The following is a 20,742-nucleotide window of genomic DNA, read 5'->3' on the forward strand; positions in this document are numbered from 1 at the left end:
AAGCTCGCAGAAGTCCCACCTCCAGGCGTGCGGGACTCAGCCGCGCTTAGGACGCCCAGGGCTGCGCGGACACCGCCTAGAGAACCATCCCCTCCAGGCCCCGCGGGGGCGGCCGCGCGCGCCTCCGCCTCCCGGCCGAGCGGGGACGCGAGCTGAGCAGCTCGGGCGGGGTCGGCGGAGGCGCGCGGCCTCCGGAAGCGCCTTTCCCGGAAGGTGGCCAGGCGGCGCCGGCCTCGGGGGGGCGGCCTCGGCGATGGCGGCTGGGCGGCGGCAGCGCTCTCCGTAGCCCGTGGAGCCGCGCCGCTGGAGGATGGCCTCGCTTGGGCTGCCCGCTACGGGCGAGCAGGTCCCGGGGGCTGAGGCGGAGCCGGGCGGCTTGGGGCCGCCGCCGCCGCCGCCATCCTCTCTGGGTCCCCTGCTACCCTTGCAGCGGGAGCCGCTGTACAACTGGCAGGCGACCAAGGCGTCGCTGAAGGAGCGCTTCGCCTTCCTCTTCAACTCGGAGTTGCTGAGCGATGTGCGCTTCGTGCTGGGCAAGGGCCGCGGCGGTGCCGCCGCCGCAGCCGGGGGTCAGCAGCGCATCCCCGCCCACCGCTTCGTACTGGCCGCCGGCAGCGCTGTGTTCGACGCCATGTTCAACGGCGGCATGGCCACCACTTCGGCCGAGATCGAGCTGCCCCGACGTGGAGCCCGCCGCCTTCCTGGCGCTGCTGAGGTGAGCACTGGGCGACGGCCTGGCCTGCTGGGCTCCGCGGTGACCTTGGGCAGGGCTCCCCCCATCCCCCGCCACAGGGCCTCAGTTTCCTCCCGAGCAGGTGATGCTAGGAAGGTCAAGATTGAAATCTGTCATCTGGGACAGCTGCGGGCTTGTTAGAGTAAATGACAGTGTCTGCGGGCAATTAGCGTGCGTTTTGCGGTGGGAAGGCGCTTTCACGTTCCGGTAGCGGTAGTGGATTGTCGCCCAGGCTTGGGAATTAGAGAAGTCGTAAAGATAGAGGATGGGTCAGGTTTTCCTGATTGCCCATTGGCAGCGTTTTAGGCTTTTGCTGGGGGAGAGGGATAGTTGCAAAGTCTTGAAGGGAAAAACAAAAAAACAGAAAACCACCTCTGACGCCTTTTTCATTAGTGTTAGTTGTCAAGATCCAGGACAGTGAATATCAAAACAAGTGACTTTGGCTTTACCTACATTGCGTTTCGCAGACAAGGTCACATTTGCTTAAAAAGGAATCTCCCCATCGGTGTTAGAAGTTTCCTTTTTGATTATTTGAGGATAGAAGTTTGACCTCTGATTGATTTTATTTAATGGAGGAGAACTAATAGTTTGGCATTATTAACTTTTATTCACAAATGTCCATTTAGGAAGGTATAGGTATTGTTTCCTACAATTTCACAAATGGAACTGAGGCCCAGAGAAGTCAGCTAACTTGACAAGGTAACAGAGCCAACTTATACCAGAGACCAGGTGTGTTTCATTCTCTCAGGGTGGTTTTAGCAGCCTGAGCAGAATGTGTTATTAAAATAGCAGCCTTGGAGTTCCCTGGGGGCTCAATGGGTTAAGGGTCCCGGGTTGTCACTGTTGTAGCTTGGGTTCCATCCCTGGCTGGGGAACTTCTTCATGCTGTGAGCCATGGCCAAGTAAAATAGAATAAAATAGCAGTCTTGGGTGGTACTGAGACAAAAATCAGGTAGGTCAGTGGAACAGATAGATTCTCCAGGGTTCACAGCTCAATCAGGAAGATCAGTGAGATTGAGTACAAAATTAGCACAAGTAGAAGAAAAAGACTTAGATGCATTTAATAAATGGGTGAAGAACAGGATAGATAACTTAGGGAAAGAAAAAAATATAGTTAACCAACATTTAACCTCATTAGTAATTAAAGGAGCACAAATTAAAAGGGAAGTACTTTTCTATAAAGCCCTCCAATAAGATAACATCTGAAGAGCCCTGACTAAGGTGGTGGTAAAACAGTCTGGCCCTGTCGATTGTCTTCCCCACAGGTAGGAAGTATTCAAGAACTGAAAAAATGTTCCACACAAAAATATTTAAGGCAAGAAGATTATTTATAGAAGTGAGGAAGTAGTCAAGCAGAAGGAGCGGTTAGATAAACAATGATAGGTCCATCTGATGGCATGTAGTGCAGCTACCAAGTATGATACTTATGGAGACCAGGTAATAACATTGATGTGGAAAATGTGTATAATAAGTAGCATTTGAAACTACTCACTATGATGAAAAACTCTGAAAAGAAACAAAGCAAATGTCTACCTAGAGAGAAGGATAGAAGGAAACATACCTAAAGGCTAACCAAAGTTGTGTTGGAGTGGTAAAATAATAGTGACTTTTTTCTCTTTCTCTTTGTTTCTCATACGTTCTGTAATTTAGTTCAGTTACATTTATAAAAGGGGGAGTACATAACTCAAAAGGTAGGGTCTAGGTCATTTTGGGGTTTTTGGGGAGTTGAAATTGACCCCAGAGGACTGGTTGTAGCTCGTTCAGGTTTTCTAGCCCAAAAGTATTTTAAATGATCTGTTGGTTCACCTGTATTGTCATCATCTGGAGTATTCGTTAAATTTGTAGATGTCTTCCTCCCTTCTTACAGTATTGTAATGTTTAGAGGTGAGATTTTCAGAGCTTATTTAATATTCTCCCAAAATAATGATACCAGCTAAATTTGAGAGCCACTGATCTAAAAATATTGTTGGGTATCTTTTTCCTTTAAAAAATATTGCAGGAGTTCCCGTCGTGGCTCAGTGGTTAATGAATCCGACTAGCAACCATGAGGTTGCGGCTTCGATCCCTGTCCTTCCTCGGTTAAGGATCCGGTGCTGCCGTGAACTGTGGTGTAGGTCGCAGATGCAGCTCGGATCCCACGTTGCTGTGGCTGTGGTGTAGGCCGGCAGCTACAGCTCTGATTAGACTCTTAGCCTGGGAACCTCCATATGCCCCAGGAGTGGCCCTAGAAAAAAAAGGGCAAAAAGACAAAAAAAATAATAATAATAAAAAAAATTTAAAATATTGCAATCACTAAGATGAGAATGTAGAGAGAAAATGCTGATTTCATACCTTTACCAAAGCTGTTAATCATTCGATCTTTTCCCAACAGAAAATAAGTGAATTAATTTGAGACGTTGAAATTTTCTTGTTTTTGGTGTAGTCATGGTTATTTGTCCTTCTTCAGGTTCTAGCCATTGTTCTATTCTAAAAGTGTTAACTGGACTGATTTTTAAACATAGGTTATTGGCTGGCTGTGAAACATGATGCTGTACTTACCTGTTTTTGAGTGACAAAAAGATGTCTCATAGTGCTTGCTGAGATGGAAAAGCAGGTTAGTTTGGGCATTCTTTCATTATGTTGACAACTTGAAGTAGTTGACTTTACTTAAAGGCTTTTGAACTTGAGTTTGAAGCACTTTAAGAAACTGCTCGTTTTGATCTGCCAGACCTTTAAGTGATGTTCTTCAGTTATTCATTTAGAAACACTGCCCTCCCTTGTGCAGGGCACTGTTGGTTACTGCAGTGAACAAGGGAAAGTCCCTGCCCTCATGGAGTTTATAATCTAGGAAGGTGAAACAAAGATATAATGTCAAGTACTGATAGGTATTTTCAGGAAAAAAAAAAATGATCAAGGGAAGGAGCATTCTAAGCAAGAAAAAAACATGTTTAAGGCCCTAAATTTCTGCTGTTGGAGGAGCTGCAAGAGTAAACCTGTGTGACCTGAGCGGTAGAGTAAGGGGGAAGGTAGTAGCAAGGGAGTTCAAAAGATAGGCGGGACAGGATCACACAGGGCCATGGAAGGACTTGAACTTCCTCTGGTGTATGGAGGGAAGCCTTTGGAGAGTTTTGAAGGGGGCAGTGATACCTGATTTACATTTAAAACTCATTCTGGTGGTCGTTTGGAGATTAGACTGTGGAAGGAGTGAAATGGGCAGCAGGGAGTTGAATAAGAGGCTTTTGCAGTCGTCCAGGCACACGCTGACAGTGGTGGTGATGGATGTGATGAGAAGTGGTGAAATTCTGGATAGATTTTGAAGGTGGAACCAAGAAGATTGTAAGACATCCTAGGAGGGACATAAAAGTAGACAGAAATATGAACCTGGAGTTTAGGGAACAACTTCTTGTTGAATGTAAATTTGAGAGTTAAGAGTAAATGGTTACTTAAACCATGAGACCAAATGGGATGACCAAGGAAGGGAGTGTAGATTATGAAGAGAAAGAGATACAGGGATGGGTCCTGGGATCCTCCAGCCGGTGGAGATCTAGCTAGCGTAGGAGGAGGAGCATGGAATGAGACTAAGAGACAGCTGCCAGTAAGGAAAAGCAAGGAACCCACAGGGTATCCTGAAAGTCAAGTTGAAGAAAGTAGCACAGCAAAGAGGCAGTTGTCGAGTCTGTTGAGTGCTGCTGAGCGTTGAGTAAAATGAGAACACTGAACTGATTATTGCTTTAGACAAGGTGGAGGCTATTGGTAACCCTGGCAGGAATGATTTCAACCATAGGATTAGAGTAGATTGGGGAGAAAATATGAGATGTTGAGCTGGAGACCACCTAAGTATAAATAATCCCCTCATGGAGTTTTATTGCAAAGAGAACAGCAAAATGGAGCAGTGACTGGAAGGAGGCATGGGATAACTATTCCTCAGGTTCTGTGTTTTCTCCTGTCAACCCATGGCACTACATACTCCCCCAGCTATATTGCCAGACTTATACTCAGCCCAAACCCAATTTCCAACTGGACACTTGCTAGAATGTCTGATACCTGTGCAGAGGGACATGTCAACAATAAAAAGCACTTAATGAGTGCTTGCTGTGTGCCACTTACCATTCCTGAGCACCTTGGGTGAATCCACTCTTCTTATGCCCTATCAGTCATTTTTTTGCCACAGTAATGCTATTTAAGCCCCCAAACCTCAGGGGCTTAAAAAAAACAAAACAAAACTTAATCTTCTTTTGAGTGTTCTTATTCTTTGGGTGAGTTGGGCTTTGATTTGGGTGAGCCTGGAGCTGTAGTTTGGTTCCACCTGTTTCTGATCCTCTTTGGGCCAATCTTGAGGCTTCTACCCCCTTCTCTTAATTTTTTCAGCATTGCTTCAGACAGACTACTGCCTTAGACTTAGCCCTTGCCATTCTTTGCCTTGTTAACAAAGTTATCTCTCAAATATCCAGATGTTATCACGTGATTCCCCTGAATCTCTTAATGACTTCATCTTACCAGATACACAAGACCTTTATGATTCAATATCTAGTCCCCTTCCTCTCCATCTACCCCAGCTCTTCTGATGGCCTTTTCTTACTCTATGTATTTATTTATTGGTGGCACCTGAGACCAGGGATCAAACCCATGCCAGACCACAGCAGTGACAGTCCTAGAGTCTTAACCTGCTGAGCCTCCAGGGAACACCCCACCTTCTCTTAATACCTGCCTTCTAAAGCCTCCTTGCCTTTGTGGAGTTCCCGCTGTGGCACAGTAGGTTAAGAATCTGACTGCAGTGGCTTGGGTCACTACAGAGGCACAGGTTTGATCTCCAGCTCCAGGGCAGTGGTTTAAAAGGATCTGGCTGTTGCTGCAGGTTGCAGCTGCAGCTCAGATTCAATCCCTGGCCCAAGAACTTCATATGCTATGAGTGTGGCCATAAAGTTTAAAAAAAAAAAAAAGCCTCCTGGGGTTTGTACTTCTTAGTCTTTTTGCCTAGAAGACTTCCACACTTAATTACTGTCCCTCAGATATACTTCTGGCTGTATCTTTTCTATGAAACATCACTAATTTCACCTGCCAGCACTTTTTCTGACAGATTTGCTCTCTGCCACTTCTAATCCCTTGTAGCAAATTTGTATCTTTTGCTGTAGAACAAACCACTCCAACACTTAGCAGCTTAAACATGGTTTTATTATCATTCCAGTTGTGTGGGAGGTTCTTAAGAGAATATTCTTCAGGTCTCCCTTGCAGTCATAGTTTGATAGCAGTTGGGGCTGCTTCACCCCAAGGTTTGATTGAGATTCTGGAATGACTGAGCCTTTTTCTCTCTCTTAATGGCTTCCAGCAGGGTAGCTTGAGTTCTTGGATAGTGGCAGCCCATGTCTCCTAAAAGGACAAAAGCATAAGCTGCCAGGCATCCTCAAAGTGTAGGATGGCATAGCGTTTTACCACTTCTGGCAGTCCGTTTACCCGGACTGGCATAGCGTTTTACCACTTCTGTTGGTTAAAGGGAGTCAAACAGAACCAGGCCAGATTCATTACGGGACAAACCTATGTAAGGGTATGGGTAATAGAAGGTGATTTTTCAGGGCCATCTTTAGTGATTAGTTATCAAACCATGCTTAATGTGTAATGCTGTTATAATTATGACATTACTACTTAATCATTTTATTAACAAACCGTAGGTTTGTATGGGCAGAACCTATTTCAGTGTCTATTATTATATAATCCCTCAATAAATGTTTTTGAGTAAAATGAATGAATCAGTAGTAATATACACTTTCTTGTACATGATCTTAGGATTTTTCTTTTCTTTTTCTTCTTTCTTTCTTTCTTTCTTTCTTTTTTTTTTTTTTTTTTTTTTTTGGTCTGTAGGGCTGCACCCGCAGCATATGGAGGTTCCCAGGCTAGGGGTCGAATTAGAGCTATAGCCCCTGGCCTACACCACAGCCACAGCAACACCAGATCCAAGCCACATCTGTGACCTACACCACAGCTCACAGCAATGCCAGATCCTTAATCCACTGAGCAAGTCTGGGGATTGAACCCATGTTCCTTATGGATGCTAGTCATATTCGTTTCTGCTGAGCCACAGTGGGAACTCCTGCTTTTTTCTAATTTAAAATGAAGTTTTCACCTTAGTCTTTTAACTTTTTAAATTAGATTGCATGTAATCTAAGTTTTATCTTTTGGAAAGCCATAATCTTTGGGGAAAAACAGATAGTCTGATGACCTGTAATTATTTCTCTGTTCTTGTCCTTAGAGGTAGGGTATCAGAGCTGAGATGTTCACTCTAAAATACAAAGTAGTGTGGTAATATTATATTTAAATTATATTTTGTAAACATTGGCTTACATTGTATGGTTTTTTATTAGATCAATTTTAGTAATTAAATAGAATGTAGAGAAAGCATGTAAGTAGGATGTGAACCAAGATGATTCTTGGATTTTTCCATTTGTTTGTTTTTTGTTTTTTTAGGGCTGCTTTCATGGCATATGGAAGTTTCCAGACTAGGGGTTGAATGGGAGCAGCAGCTGCTGGCCTACACCATAGCTGCATCAACACAAGATCCAAGCCACATCAGCAACCTACTCCACGCAATGTTGGATCCTTAACCCACTGAGTGAGACCAGGGATGGAACCATGTCCTCAGGGATATTAGTCAGGTTCGTTATTGCTGAGCCACAAATGGGAACTCCGATTCTTGGATTTTTAAGAAGTGAAATGAAAGGAAATGAAAATGATTAGAAATGAAAATTATTTCCCTATCAATGTCAGACAGAAGCCTGTACTGAATTGACTAGTCGACTAACATGTATTCATTAAAACTTAGCCAGGTGCCCACACTATGCCTGATGCTGTAGGAAAGATGTAGGAAAAAAAGTGTAAGAAACACAGAGTTCCCTTTTTTATTGAGTATAGTCAGTATTTATTTATAACTTGCTTTGCTCCAAAAAGAATGTAAAATGTCTGAGAAGAAGAACAAGGGTAAAAAATGAAACAGAGCCAACACGAAGCTAATACAAAAATGCATGCCATATGTACCCTACAAACTTAATTTGGATCATTTTAGAAGCTGATGCAAAAGAGAAACCTGGCTAGCTAGTGTTTGTCAGATTAAAACAAATCAACTGCTTAGAAGATGCACAGCTCTATTTGATAATAAGATCAGTTAAAAGAAAAATTCCTGATGCGGGCCATTCATAAAGAAGGCATTACTAAGATGAAAAGTATCCTCATATTTCCTGTTGTGGTTCAGCGGGTTAAGAACCCAGCGTTGTCTCTTTAAGGATGCAAGTTCGATCCCTAACCTTGCTCAGTAGTTTAAGGATCCAGTGTGGCTGAAGGTGTGGCCTAGGCCAGCAGCTACAGCTCTGATTTGACCCCTAGCCCAGGAACTTCCATAAGTCTCAGGTGCGACCATAAAAAGATAAAAAAAAAAGATGATTGGTATCCTCAGTCTACATCTTTAGATACAAATACAGATGTTTCTTAATATTCCTTGATTCGAGGGGCAGAGCTTCCTTGCCTGCCCACCCCACAAGAGTCCTATCCTAATAAATCTGCTTCTTGACTATCAAAAAAATATATTCCTTGATTCGAGCCAAAGGTATATTACCAAAGTATAATTTAATAAAAGCAATTTGAATGAGGTTGTGGTCCCGTATAGGCTAAAAACACCGTTCATTTGTTCCTGGAATGCCATCCTCTTTTCATCATTTAGATCTCAAGTAGAAAGTCTTCTAGAAAGCTTTTCCAGATCTCCTTGAGAGCCCCCAGTTACAGATTCTTACAGAACCATGTACTTCAGCTTGGTGGAAGTGGTTTCTTTGAGTTTGAATCTACTCAAACACAAAGGCAAATGGTAGTAAAGACCCCACATTCCTGCTGTATACTTTATGACTGTGGTAATTTTTGCCTGGAAAAAAATTAAAACATATGTAAAGACTTCTTTCTATTTTGTCCTTGAAATAAAAACTTCATAGATTTCTAGCTTAAAAGGGAATAAACATGGTATTACCCTTTTCTCCCTCTTGGTTAAAGTGACCATAAAGAAATACAAAAGAGAATAAATTCATTACAGTGAAGAGGAAAAAGGGAGAGGGATTGGAAGCCAGTGCAGAAAAGGGGTACAGCGATGGATGATCAAATGGAGTGTGGACGGGTCAGGAGCCCAGAATCCAGAGCTCTGAGGAACTGCAGTGGAGGTGGGAGCTGCCTTTCCTGGCTGAGCCCCAGCACCGTTCTAGGTTGACAGCCGGTAGTGAGGAGGGTGAAAATAAGAAGGTAGAGCTAAAACATGGGCATTAATTTATATATCATCCCCTCAGCCAGTTCTTGTGACAGTGACAGGCTCTCTTTAAATAAACTGGACCAGCCACCTGCAGTAAACTGGGATGCAGTTTGGCTTAGAGACTCCAGGGTTAGTGTCATTGGGGTGGGGATGGGGTTCTCTGGCCTAAAGGCTGTCCTCCCACTCTGATGCCAGGTGCCAGTCAACAGGCCACCCCTGGGCACATCTCCCAGCCAACCTTTCCATCTTGGAGAAGGTTTTAGCTGGAAAGCAGACCTTCTTACACAACAGGAAAGAAAACATACCAGCTGCCGGAATACTGAACTGGAAGTAATAATTAATCTTTTGACATATAAAGAATCTCAGAATATGAATGACAGAGCCTCAGAATAGCTGGTCCTCAGGAAATAAGTACTTCAGGGAACAGAAAGGAACATTTAAAACTTGGAGACCTGAAAATGTTTTCACATCCATAAAACTAAGACATGTTGCTGTTGAGGGGGAAAAAAAAAGACACCCAAGAAAGAAGCAAGAATTCCTAGAAATTTAAACATGTGATTGCTGGGGAGAAAAATAGAAGGGCCAGAAGACAGTGGCAAGGACATCTTCTGAAATGCAGAGGAAATAATAGACTTTTTTTTTTTTAAATGAGGCAATATAAAAAGAAATAGCTAACATTTACTGAGGCTAAGTATTTGTCAGGCATTATTCAGAATACTTTGTATATTGTAATATTAATCCTCACCAGCATTATGAAGTAGATACTGTTCTTCACATCTCTTTTCAGAGAGGAACACAATGATAATAATTTGTTTAAAATCACATAGCTAGCAAGTAATGGGACTGGCTCAAACCCAAGCTATCTCTTCCTGAGTCTGTGCAAATTAAAACAGCCCTCACCTGGCTGGCCGATTGGAGGCTCAGAAATGGTGTGTTATGGTAGACAGTGCTTGTGTTTCTTCAGCCTCTGTCTCCCCATCTTTAAAATGTAGTTAAATAAAATGTAGTGAACAGCACCTACCTTCCTTGTGGGAAGGATTAGATGAATAAGCATCTGTTAAGTGATAAATACTCAACAAATGTTCATTTTCTTTCTTTTTGTTTATCTCCTACCCCTACCTAGAAGGGAGTGTGCCTTCAGTGGTTTTTAAATTCCCTGTACTCATCACCAAGTGGCAAATAATATTGAGTATTATGAGAGTGATAGAGATGGCTGGCTTGAGGGGGTTGGGGAAAAAACTGTTTTACAATAGTGTAGGAGTTCCTGTCGTGGCTCAGTGGTTAACAAATCTGACTAGGAACCATGAGGTTGCAGGTTTGATCCCTGGCCTTGCTCAGTGGGTTAAGGATCCAGTGTTGCCATGAGCTGTGGTGTAGGTTGCAGATGCGGCTCGGACCCCAAGTTGCTGTGGCTGTGGCATAGGCCAGCAGCTGAAGCTCCGATTAGACCCCTAGCCTGGGAAAGTCCATATGCTGCAGGAGTGGCCCTAGAAAAGGCAGAAAGACAAAAAGAAAAAGAAAAGAAAACAGTGTAATCTTCAATGGAAGATTAAAAGAACAAAATAATGCCATTTGCAGCAACATGGATGGAACCAGAGACTCTCATACTAAGTGAAGTCAGAAAGAGAAAGACAGATACCATATGATATCCCATATCTGGAATCTAATACACGGCACAAATGAACCTTTCCACAGAAAAGAAACTCATGGACTTGGAGAACAGACTTGTGCTTGCCAAGGGGGAGGGAGAGGGAGTGGGATGGACTGGGAATCTGCGATTAATAGATGGAAAGTATTGCATTTGGAGTAGATAAACAAAAAGAGCCTGCTCTATAGCATAGGAAACTATATCTAGTCACTTGTGATGGAACATGATGGAGGATAAGGTGAGAAAAAGTATGTATATATATATATATATATGACTAGGTCACTTTGCTGTACAGTAGGAATTGACAGAACACTGTAAACCAACTATAATGGAAAAAATAAAAATCATTAAAAAGAGAACAATATAATGTTGAAAAACAGCAACCTTCACTTTGACTCAGAGATACTGGGGAGTATAAGAATGAACAGTATCCACTGGAGGTAGTTGTAAGGATGGTGATATTATTGAGGAATGTCAGCATTTGGTTAGAGGGAGAAGTTGGGGGGGCGAGGGTAACAGGCCAGGGTTTCACCTTGGGCAGTGTTTATGGGCACGGGAATAAAAGGAAAAATTGAAAAGTAGAAGGTAGAGACATCAACTAGAACTTCTTTCCTTATTCACTTCACTGTATAGTGTTCTGAAAGATGTTGAGGGCTTTTCTGAAACTCTTATGCTATGACTTGGGTCCTGGGAATATAAGTAGTTGCTGTAATAAGTGTTCTAAGTCTGTAATATTGCTAAAATGAAATACCAGTTATAATGCCTTATTTCTTCAGCACCCTCAGCTATTGTGAGTGTAGCTGAGAACTGGGCAGTAAGTGCCAAGTGTCTCTGAGGAGCCACAAAGGAGGCCTGAAGTGGATATGCAGAAGCTTCAGTCTAGTTCAGCAAGAACTGCCTCGGCCTTCCCCGAATCCGTACTCCTAGGAAGCAGATTTGTCCAGTGACCTAGAAGTGAGAAGCAGCCAACTAGAAGGATATTGATTTGATGGTATTTTAAGAGAAACTTGACCCTAAATACCCAAAAGCGCATAGCATATGGGGTCATTTCAGATATTATTAAACTGGTTTATTGCCAAAGCCACAGTATGCTAGTCTTCTTTGGTCATAATGTAAATTTTGGGATAATAATGAAAAGTTAAAAGATATGCAGAAGAAGACGACACCATTATCAGGAAATAAATGAATATTTTGGTATTTAGAGATAGGACCTTCAGCCATCTGTAGATTTGTTTAAGTAAACTTCCTTTGATGAAGAGAGACGAGTGAACCATTGTCATTCTAAGCCGCTGTGGGGTGCTAAAAGACTGCTTAACTTTGGCTTAGAGACATGAAGATCTCATGATTTTCACTTGACTTTAGTTTCCATAAGCGGACAAACTACCTGCCTCTCAGGATTGAGTAAGAATAAAATGCCATGATGTGTGTGCAAATGCCCTGTGGCCCTGGAAAATCTGATGCACATTTCAGGTTATTTTTCACTTTGCTTATTATCTTTTAAAATATTCTTCAGAGGTTTGACTCTGATTGATTACTTATCCAACACTTCTGATTATCTCTGCATTTCCAATTGCTTTCCAGATTTCTGTATTCAGATGAAGTTCAGATTGGGCCAGAAACAGTTATGACCACTCTTTATACTGCGAAGAAATATGCAGTCCCAGCCTTGGAAGCACATTGTGTGGAATTTCTCACCAAACATCTTAGGGCAGATAATGCCTTTATGTTACTTACTCAGGTAAGTAAATGCAGCTAAGGTATGATCATGAAGCTTTAAAAATTGGGTATAACTATGTATGAATATTTCATGTTTCCTGGAAAATTAGTCCTAGATCATTATTTTAAAGAATATGAAATCTTATCATTCAGGGAAATATATCAGATGCATATAATTTTAGAATAGAAAAGCAAATTAGAGTTAGCATATCACATAGGTAAAGAAACTGAAGCCTTTTAGAAGTACTCTTATGACTCAGTTATATAGATATTTAGGATTGAAGTTGGGATTAGTATCTAGCATTGCTCCTGCTGTGACTGAGAGTATGATAGCATAAAATTTTCTGGATGTCTTTGTTCTCAATTTCTGTTAGATCTGAAATAAAGATTACATTTGTCAAGTCTAAAAAGTAGTCTTCTGTCTATAAGCTTGCTGACCCACTTCAGAAGGAGTTAAAGAATATTGTTTCTCTGACATTTAAAAAAGTTTTCACTAAGAGTAGTATACATACACAAAAGCGCATATATCCTAAGTGTATAGTCTGATGAATATTTATAAACTGAACACATCTGTGAACTATTAGCCAGTCCTTAGCATATATTATTTAGCATTTATTAAATGCTTATAATCTGAGCTTCATATCTTAGATATAGATTGTTGTTTTTCTTTTTAGACAGTGTTATGATATCATTTTACAGATTGTTTTGAAAATGCTAAGCTAATCTGTAACCATGTTAAGGGGTTGAATTGTGTCCCCCAAAATTCACATTTTGAAATTATAATCCTTACTACCTCAGAATGTGAGCTCATTTGGAGCTAGGGTCTTTCTAGATGTAAGCAAGTTAAATTGTGGCTCAGCGGTAACAAACCAGACTAGACTAGTATCCAAGAGGATACGGGTTTGATCCCTGGCCTTGCTGTGGCTGTGGTCTAGGCCCGCAGCTGCAGCTCCAATTTACCCCCTAGCCTGGGAACTTCCATATGCTGCAGACATGGCCCTAAAAATATAAATAAAATAAAATGGGGGGGGGGATGTCTAAGTTGATTATATATAATCTTTTTGAATACTACTAATAGAAATAATGGTTTAGTAATGGATAATTAGTAGTGGATATTCCTTAGCTTAACCTTATTATTTTCCAAATGAAAAAACTAAAACCTGGGCTGGTTAACTCCATGTTCAAAGTCTGATAACAGGCTCTGTGGGGCCAGAGCTCAGAGCCCATGTTTCTCATTTCTGCATCTATTCTGTCGTATCCAAAAATGACTGATGGCACCTTTTTTTTTTTTTAAATCTTCTGTCATCAAGTATTTATAGTTACAGAAGAAAGAACATACTGATGTCACCTCCTCTTGGACATAATCACAGAACTCCATGTCTATATATATTGTGTGCCAGACGCTAAGCTAGTCCCTTTGTATATCTTATCACGTTTACCCCACGTTATAGCTGTGATGTTGTTTACTATTATTCCCACTTTAAAGATGAAGGAATGGAAGCTTAAAGAGGTGAATATCTTATATAACATTAGGTGGCAAGTGGTAAAAGTAAGGTCTCCACCTTAACCAGTAAGGTATTGATGATGATAAAAGCAGAATGTATTGAGTGATTATTGTGTGCCAGGTACCATTCTGAGCACTTTGTATGGATTGATTCATTTAATCTTCACAGTAACTTTAGGAGATGTAGGTTTTCTAGGTGAAGACTTATTATCCTCATTTTATAGATAAGGAGATTGAAGCACAGAGAGGCGAAATAAACTGAGCAAGATTATATAACTAATAAGTGATATCTCCCTGCATTTTTTTCCTCTTTTGAATTTGTGGTGAAAATCTAACAAAAGAAGTTGATGATCCAAAGATCCTTTATTGTCTAAGGAGTTTTATTGTGCATAGAGAGGGTCATTTAATTACTTTTATTTTTTAAATTCAGAAATGAATAAATTAACTTTGACAATTAAAATACACTTTCTGGAGTTCCCGTCGTGGCGCAGTGGTTAACGAATCCGACTAGGAACCATGAGGTTGCGGGTTCGGTCCCTGCCCTTGCTCAGTGGGTTAACGATCCGGCGTTGCCGTGAGCCGTGGTGTAGGTTGCAGACGCGGCTCGGATCCCGCTTTGCTGTGGCCCTGGCATAGGCCGGTGGCTACAGCTCCGATTCAACCCCTAGCCTGGGAACCTCTATATGCCGCGGGAGTGGCCCAAAGAAATAGCAAAAAGACAAAAAAAAAAAAAATACACTTTCTATGAATTCCTTTGTGGTGTAGAGAGTTAAGGATCCAGTGTTGTCACTGCAGCGGCTTGGGTCACTGCCATGACATGGATTCAGTCCCTGGCCCCAGAACTTTCACATGCTGCAGGTGTGGCCAAAACCAAAAAAATACACTTTCTCGTTCAGTAGGCCGAGGTGGGGCCCAAGAGTTTGCATTTCTAACAGGCATTCAGATGATGCCATTGCTTCTGGACTACACTTTGAGTAGCAAGGGTTAACAGACATCTCTGAGAAGAAAAGGAACGTTTCAGTGCCTTGGTCTGAGAACTCAACATGACTGCAAATTTTTCATTGGTGGGTCATGTGAATTAGCCCACAAACTGTCATGTGAATTTCTTGTTCCTGCCAAGGGAGTCATTTGAATGGAGCATGTTCATTTACTTGAGAAGACCTATGCCAGCTTCTTCCCTCTGAAACAAAGGGCCATGTTCTACACCAGCATGGATTGCACAGGGAAGAACACTTTCTGTGAAGTGGTACAGTCATAAAAAATAGTGCTGTTTTATCACATAATGCCAGACTCAGACTAAATTTTGAGAAAATTAATTTTATTCTTAAGTAACAGCAGTAGATTCCAAAGGAAATTTGACATTGTATCTGAGTGACAGAAATATTGCTACTCTGAATAAAATAGTTTTTACCAAAATTGTTTTTCCTAGAATAAAATGTCAATTTTTGCATGCACACTAACTCAGCTATGAAAATCAAGTTGGCCAATTAAGATACCTGCTGACATAAGAATTTCACTTGTTAAAAATGTAGTAGTTTATGTATTTTAAAAATACACAGGAGCTTCTGTTTGGCTTAGCAGGTTAAGGACCTAACATTGTCTCTGTAAGGATGTGGGTTCGATCCCTGGCCTCACTCAATGAGTTAAGGATCTGGTATTGCCACAGGATGTGGCATAGGTTGCATATGTGGCACGGATCCAGTGTTGTGATGGCTGTGGCATAGGCTACATCTGTAGCTCTGATGCAACCCCTGGCCTGGGAAGTTCCATGTGCCTTGGGTGCGGCTATAAAAAAACAAAACAACAACAACACACACACACACACACAAACCCAAAAAACATGAACTATGATCCTAAACTGGATCTTACGCTAGAAGAAACAGTGTTACGAAAAAATTACCAGGTCAGTTGAAAAAACTAAAATACAGATAGGCGTTCCCTGGTGGTGCAGTGGGTTAAATTAAATTTTGACAGTTAAAATACACTTTCTTAAGAGTTCCTTTGTGGTGCAGAGAGTTAAGGATCCAGCATGATCACTGCTGTGGCATAGGTTTGATCCCTGGCCCAGGAACTTCCCGCGTGCCACGGTAGTCGCCGAAAAGGAAAAATAAAAGAACATGTAGAATTGAAAAAATAAAATAAAGTAAAATACATACAGTAGGCTTTTGCCCATGCTATTAAATGTAAACAGAGCTGATCCTAGACCAGGATGAAGATTGGTCATTGGCATACTTATCATATCTCCTTTTTCAGTGTTAAGGTTTTTTAAAATTTCATTTGCGTTTGAATCTCATTCCCAACTTTTAAATGTGTTTTTTTTGAATTAAAATACACATCCTGATAAAGCACATAAGTTTGACTTTTGACTTTTTAAAGGCCTAGATTAGCTTTGCTGAAATCATACAGTAAGTATACCTTTGACCCTTGAACAACACAAGTTTGAACTGCATAAGCCCACTTGTATGTGGAATTTTTTTTTTTTTTGGTCACACCCCATAGTATATGGAAGTTCCCAGGCCAGGAATCAAACCCACGCCACAGCAGCAACCTGAGCCACTACAGTAACAATGCCCGATTGTTAACTGCTGCTCAACAAGGGAACTCCTGGAATTTTTTCAATAGTAAACACTATGTTACACAGCTTGTGGTTGGTTGAATCCATGGCTGTGGAGGAGCCTCAGACACAGAGGGCCAGGGCCACCTGTAAGTCGTAGGTGGATTTTTGACAGCACAGAGGGTCAGTATCCCTAGCCCCCAAGTTGTTCAAGAGTCAGCCGTGTAGTCTTTTGCTTGATTTATACTGTGCTGCCTTTTGCTTATCATTAAGTTTGTGGGATTCATTCATATTGTTGTGTGTAGTTGTGGATCATTCATCCTCATTATTATTTAGTATACCATCATGTGAATTTATTTATTTGCTCCTCTGTTGTCAGACCAGTTTTTGCTTAGATTCCCAGAGCTTTCATGCTCTAAAATTCTTGTTCTTTATTCTCATCCCCCTCATTTCTCATCAAAACAGGAAATGGGGAAAAAAAAATCTGATCTCTTTGTACTGGTATGCTTGACAATTAATATTATCGCCTTGACTTGGATTTAAGTACTGGCTTTGGAACATTATTAGCTAGATGATATTAGGCAAGTCTGAACCTGTTTCCTCATTTGGAAAAGGGAGTAACGTCTGCCTTGTCTAACCTAAAGTGTCCATTACAGATCAAAATAAGTAACGTATAAGAAACTAGGCAGTACATCTCTCTGCATAGCAAAAGAAAAGTAACATATGACTTTATTATTATCACAGCAGGGCATTTTCACTTTTAGCTTTTATTTCTGATTGTGGAGTGAAAAGTCTTAAGAATGTATAGACAGGAGTTCCTGCTGTGGTGCAATGGGTTAAGAATCCAACTGTGGAGGCATGGTTTCAATCCCTGGCTAGGTGCAGTGGGTTAAAGGGTCTGACATTACTGCAGCTGTGGTAGAGGCCACAGCAGTGGCTCAGATTCAGTCCCTGGCCCCGGGACTTCCATGTGCTCTGGGTGCAGCCATTAAAAAAGAAAAGAAAAGAATGTATAGACATTTTAATTATATTTTAAGTAGATTTTTTTACATAATTAAAAATTATAACTGTTTACAGTATTAGCTTTGAATATGTATGGCCTGAAGGTAAAATAACCATGAAAATAAAATATCTTTTATTTTATCTATCTTTTTATATGTTTAGGCTCGATTATTTGATGAACCTCAGCTTGCTAGTCTTTGTCTAGACACAATAGACAAAAGCACAATGGATGCAATAAGTGCAGAAGGGTTTACTGATATTGATATAGGTAAGTTCACTGTGAATTAAAATGTTACCTTCAAATGTTAATACATTATTAGTCAGCTCTGTTGGTGGACAAGCTGCTTTTTGTTGTTGTTATTTTTTCTTTTGGTTGATTTACAGTATTGTGCAATGGACAAGCTGTTTTTAAATAAGTGGTTTTTCCAAATGATTTCATTCTACCTCTTTAAGAGTTTCTGCTTTCTTTTTTTTGCTGAAATATTCCTAAGAGTCTTAATACCTCAGTGCCTTGTATTATTTTTAATTTTTATTAATTTTTTCTTTTTACAGCCACACCTGTGACATATGGAATTTCCCAGATCAGGGGTCAAATCAGAGCTGCAACTGAGGCCTGCGCCACAGCTACAGCAACACTGGATCTGAGTCTTATCTGTGACCTACGCCACAGCTTGGAGCAGTGCTGGTTCCTTAACCCACTGAGCCAGGGATTGAACCCACATCCTCATAGAGACCACATTAGGTCTTTAACCCACTGAACCACAATCAGAACTCCCTCATTGCCTTTTAAAAGATGTCAAATCAAACACATATTCGTTGAATGCTCCCCATAGGCACAGCAGTATACTCGGGTCCTAGACAGAGAAGGGCAAGATGTGATTTTTCCTTTTTTTTTTTTTTTTGGCTCTTTAGGGCTGTACATGTGGCATATGGAGGTTCCCAGGCTAGGGGTGGAATTGGAACTGCAGCTGCCGGCCTACACCACAGCCACAGCAATGCCAGATCCAAGCGTCATCTGCGACGTATACCACAGCTCATGGCAACGCTGGATCCTTAACCCACTGAGCGAGGCCAGGGATCGAATCTGCAACTTCATGGTTCCTAGTTGGTTCATTTCTGTTGCACCACAACAGAAACTCCAAGATGTGAGTTCCTTTTTTCTTAAGGAAGCTATCATCTCGTTGGGGAGTCGGGATAAATATGTGAAAATTAAGATTTAAGACACAGACTAGAAGATGTACTGCAAAATGTGACTTTTACCTTTTCTGAATGAGATACATAGAAAATAATTACTATGCCAATCCAAAGCCTGGAGAGCACCTCAGACTGAAGTAGTGTTAGTAGAATCTTGACAGAGGACGTTCTGACATGGGCCTTAAAGAATGGATAGCATTTGGATAATGAAGGAGATTAGAGGCGAGTGGAATCCCATGATAAAGAGAATGTGGAGGAAGGGCAGTGCTAGGCAGCTTAAAGCCGGGTTGTGGAGGACATGTAATAACGAGCTAAGGAGTTTGAATTTTGTCTTGCAGGCGAGCAGAGACCTGATCCAGGCCTGTGACTTTAAATATTATCAGCAGCATGATGAACCCCAAATATATACCTTTAATCTTATCTTCCTTCTGGGCTCCAAATTTACATACCCAACTAGTGACTTCTTCGTTTGGAGATTTTATAGACATTTCCAACAACTCAGCTAAAAAAAAGCCATTGGACCCCCCCCCCCCCCACTCTGGGACACATCTTTTCTGTTCCTTTCCAGTTTTTGTTTGTTTGTTTTTGCTTAATGTTACCACTGTGTATAACCAAAATCCTAGACATTGTTCTTGATTACTCTTTCTTTTTTTTTTCTTTTTAGGGCTGCACCTGCAGCATATGGAAGTTCCCAGGCTAGGGGTCCAATCGGAGCTACAGCTGCCAGCCTACACCACAGCCACAGTAATGCCAGATCTGAGCCACATCTGCGACCTACACCACAGTTCATGGCAATGCCAGATCCTCAACCAAGGAGGCCAGGGATCAAACCCGCATCCTCATGGATACTAGTTGGGTTCGTTACCTCTGAGCCACAACGGAAACTCCTGATTAGTCTCTTTTCTTTCATACCCCACATACAGTTAATCAGCAAGTGCTCTCAGCTCTTTGTTGGGAAAGTATCCTGAACCTGACCATTTCTTACCAGATCCACTGCTCTCACCTTAGTCTAAGCCACTGTTCCTTTCAATTTTCTGCCTCTTATCTCCATGCTTCCACTCACTTTTGCTTTCATACAGTCTGTTCTCTACACAGTAGCAAATTGTATCATTTCCTTGCTTCTAGTATCTTCCCACTACAGTTAGAATGAAATGCAAACTCCTTACAGAACTCCTTACAAAACTAATCAAGTCTTGTATTAGTCAGGGTGGGTCAGGCTTAGCCATGCTAGACCCCAACATTAAGCTCAACACATTTGTACAAATAAACCCCAAAATGCATGCTGGCTCAAACGCAATAGAAGTTTATTTCATACTCACAGAGCAGTGTGAGATAGTGTTCCTGGCCAGTGAGTAGCTCTCTTCCATCTTGTGGCTCTGCCATTCGCTATGGCCTAGTTCTTATCTCTTTCTTGCCGGCAGACAGGCAAAAGCATGGGTAGGGAAAACACCCACACTTAAAATGCTTTAATCTTGAAATGGCACCCTCATTTTGGCTTTTATTTCACTAGACAGAATTCAGTCACAAGGTCCCACCTCACTTTGGGGAGACTGGGAGATGCAGACTAATCATATCCCAGGAAGAAGAGAAAACAATTTTTGTATAGAGTGGGCAGGCCCTACCTGCCTCTGTCTACACCTGACCTGTCTCCTATTCTTCTCATCCTCCATGTTAGCCATATACTTTGGCTGTGATTATTTCGGTTTTTTTTTGTTGTTGTTTGTTTTTTTGAGCCTTTTTATTTAGTATTCCTTCTGATTGGAGTCCCTTTCCCCCTTAATCTTTGTATGGCTACCTCCCTTTAATCATTCAATTCCCTATTACGGGAGACCTGAGACAGTCCATCTTACACCTACTTAAAGTAGATACCACATTCCCTCAAATAATCCCTGTTCCGTTACAATTGCATTACTCTGATTTGTTTTTCTCATAGTATGTTTCACTCTCTGAAATTTTTATCTTGCTGTTTGTCTATTATGTGTATGTGTTGCTTCTCTACCTTCCCTTTCCTTGAAGGCAGGAACTTTGTCTTGTTTACCGCTGTGTCTACAGCACTGAAAACATTAGAATGTAGCATGTGTACAGTTAATATTTATTGACCAAGTAGACTGACTGGCTATGTCTAGAATATGGCCTT

The 20,742-nt window shown here is 41.5% G+C and overlaps 1 protein-coding gene across 1 annotated transcript in view; it reads left to right on the plus strand.

The window, feature by feature from the left end:
• The first annotated feature begins 222 nt into the window (after positions 1-222).
• Positions 223-20,742, plus strand: part of BTBD1 (BTB domain containing 1) — a 47,691-nt gene continuing 27,171 nt past the window's right edge. Inside the window, 4 exon segments of the mRNA XM_047795702.1 lie at positions 223-676; positions 678-715; positions 12,217-12,373; positions 17,574-17,679. Of these exon segments, the coding sequence (XP_047651658.1) occupies positions 311-676; positions 678-715; positions 12,217-12,373; positions 17,574-17,679 (667 nt within the window). The 5' untranslated portion in view covers positions 223-310.

The sequence above is a fragment of the Phacochoerus africanus genome, chromosome 9, assembly GCF_016906955.1.
Source record: "Phacochoerus africanus isolate WHEZ1 chromosome 9, ROS_Pafr_v1, whole genome shotgun sequence".
Lineage (NCBI taxonomy): Eukaryota > Metazoa > Chordata > Mammalia > Artiodactyla > Suidae > Phacochoerus > Phacochoerus africanus.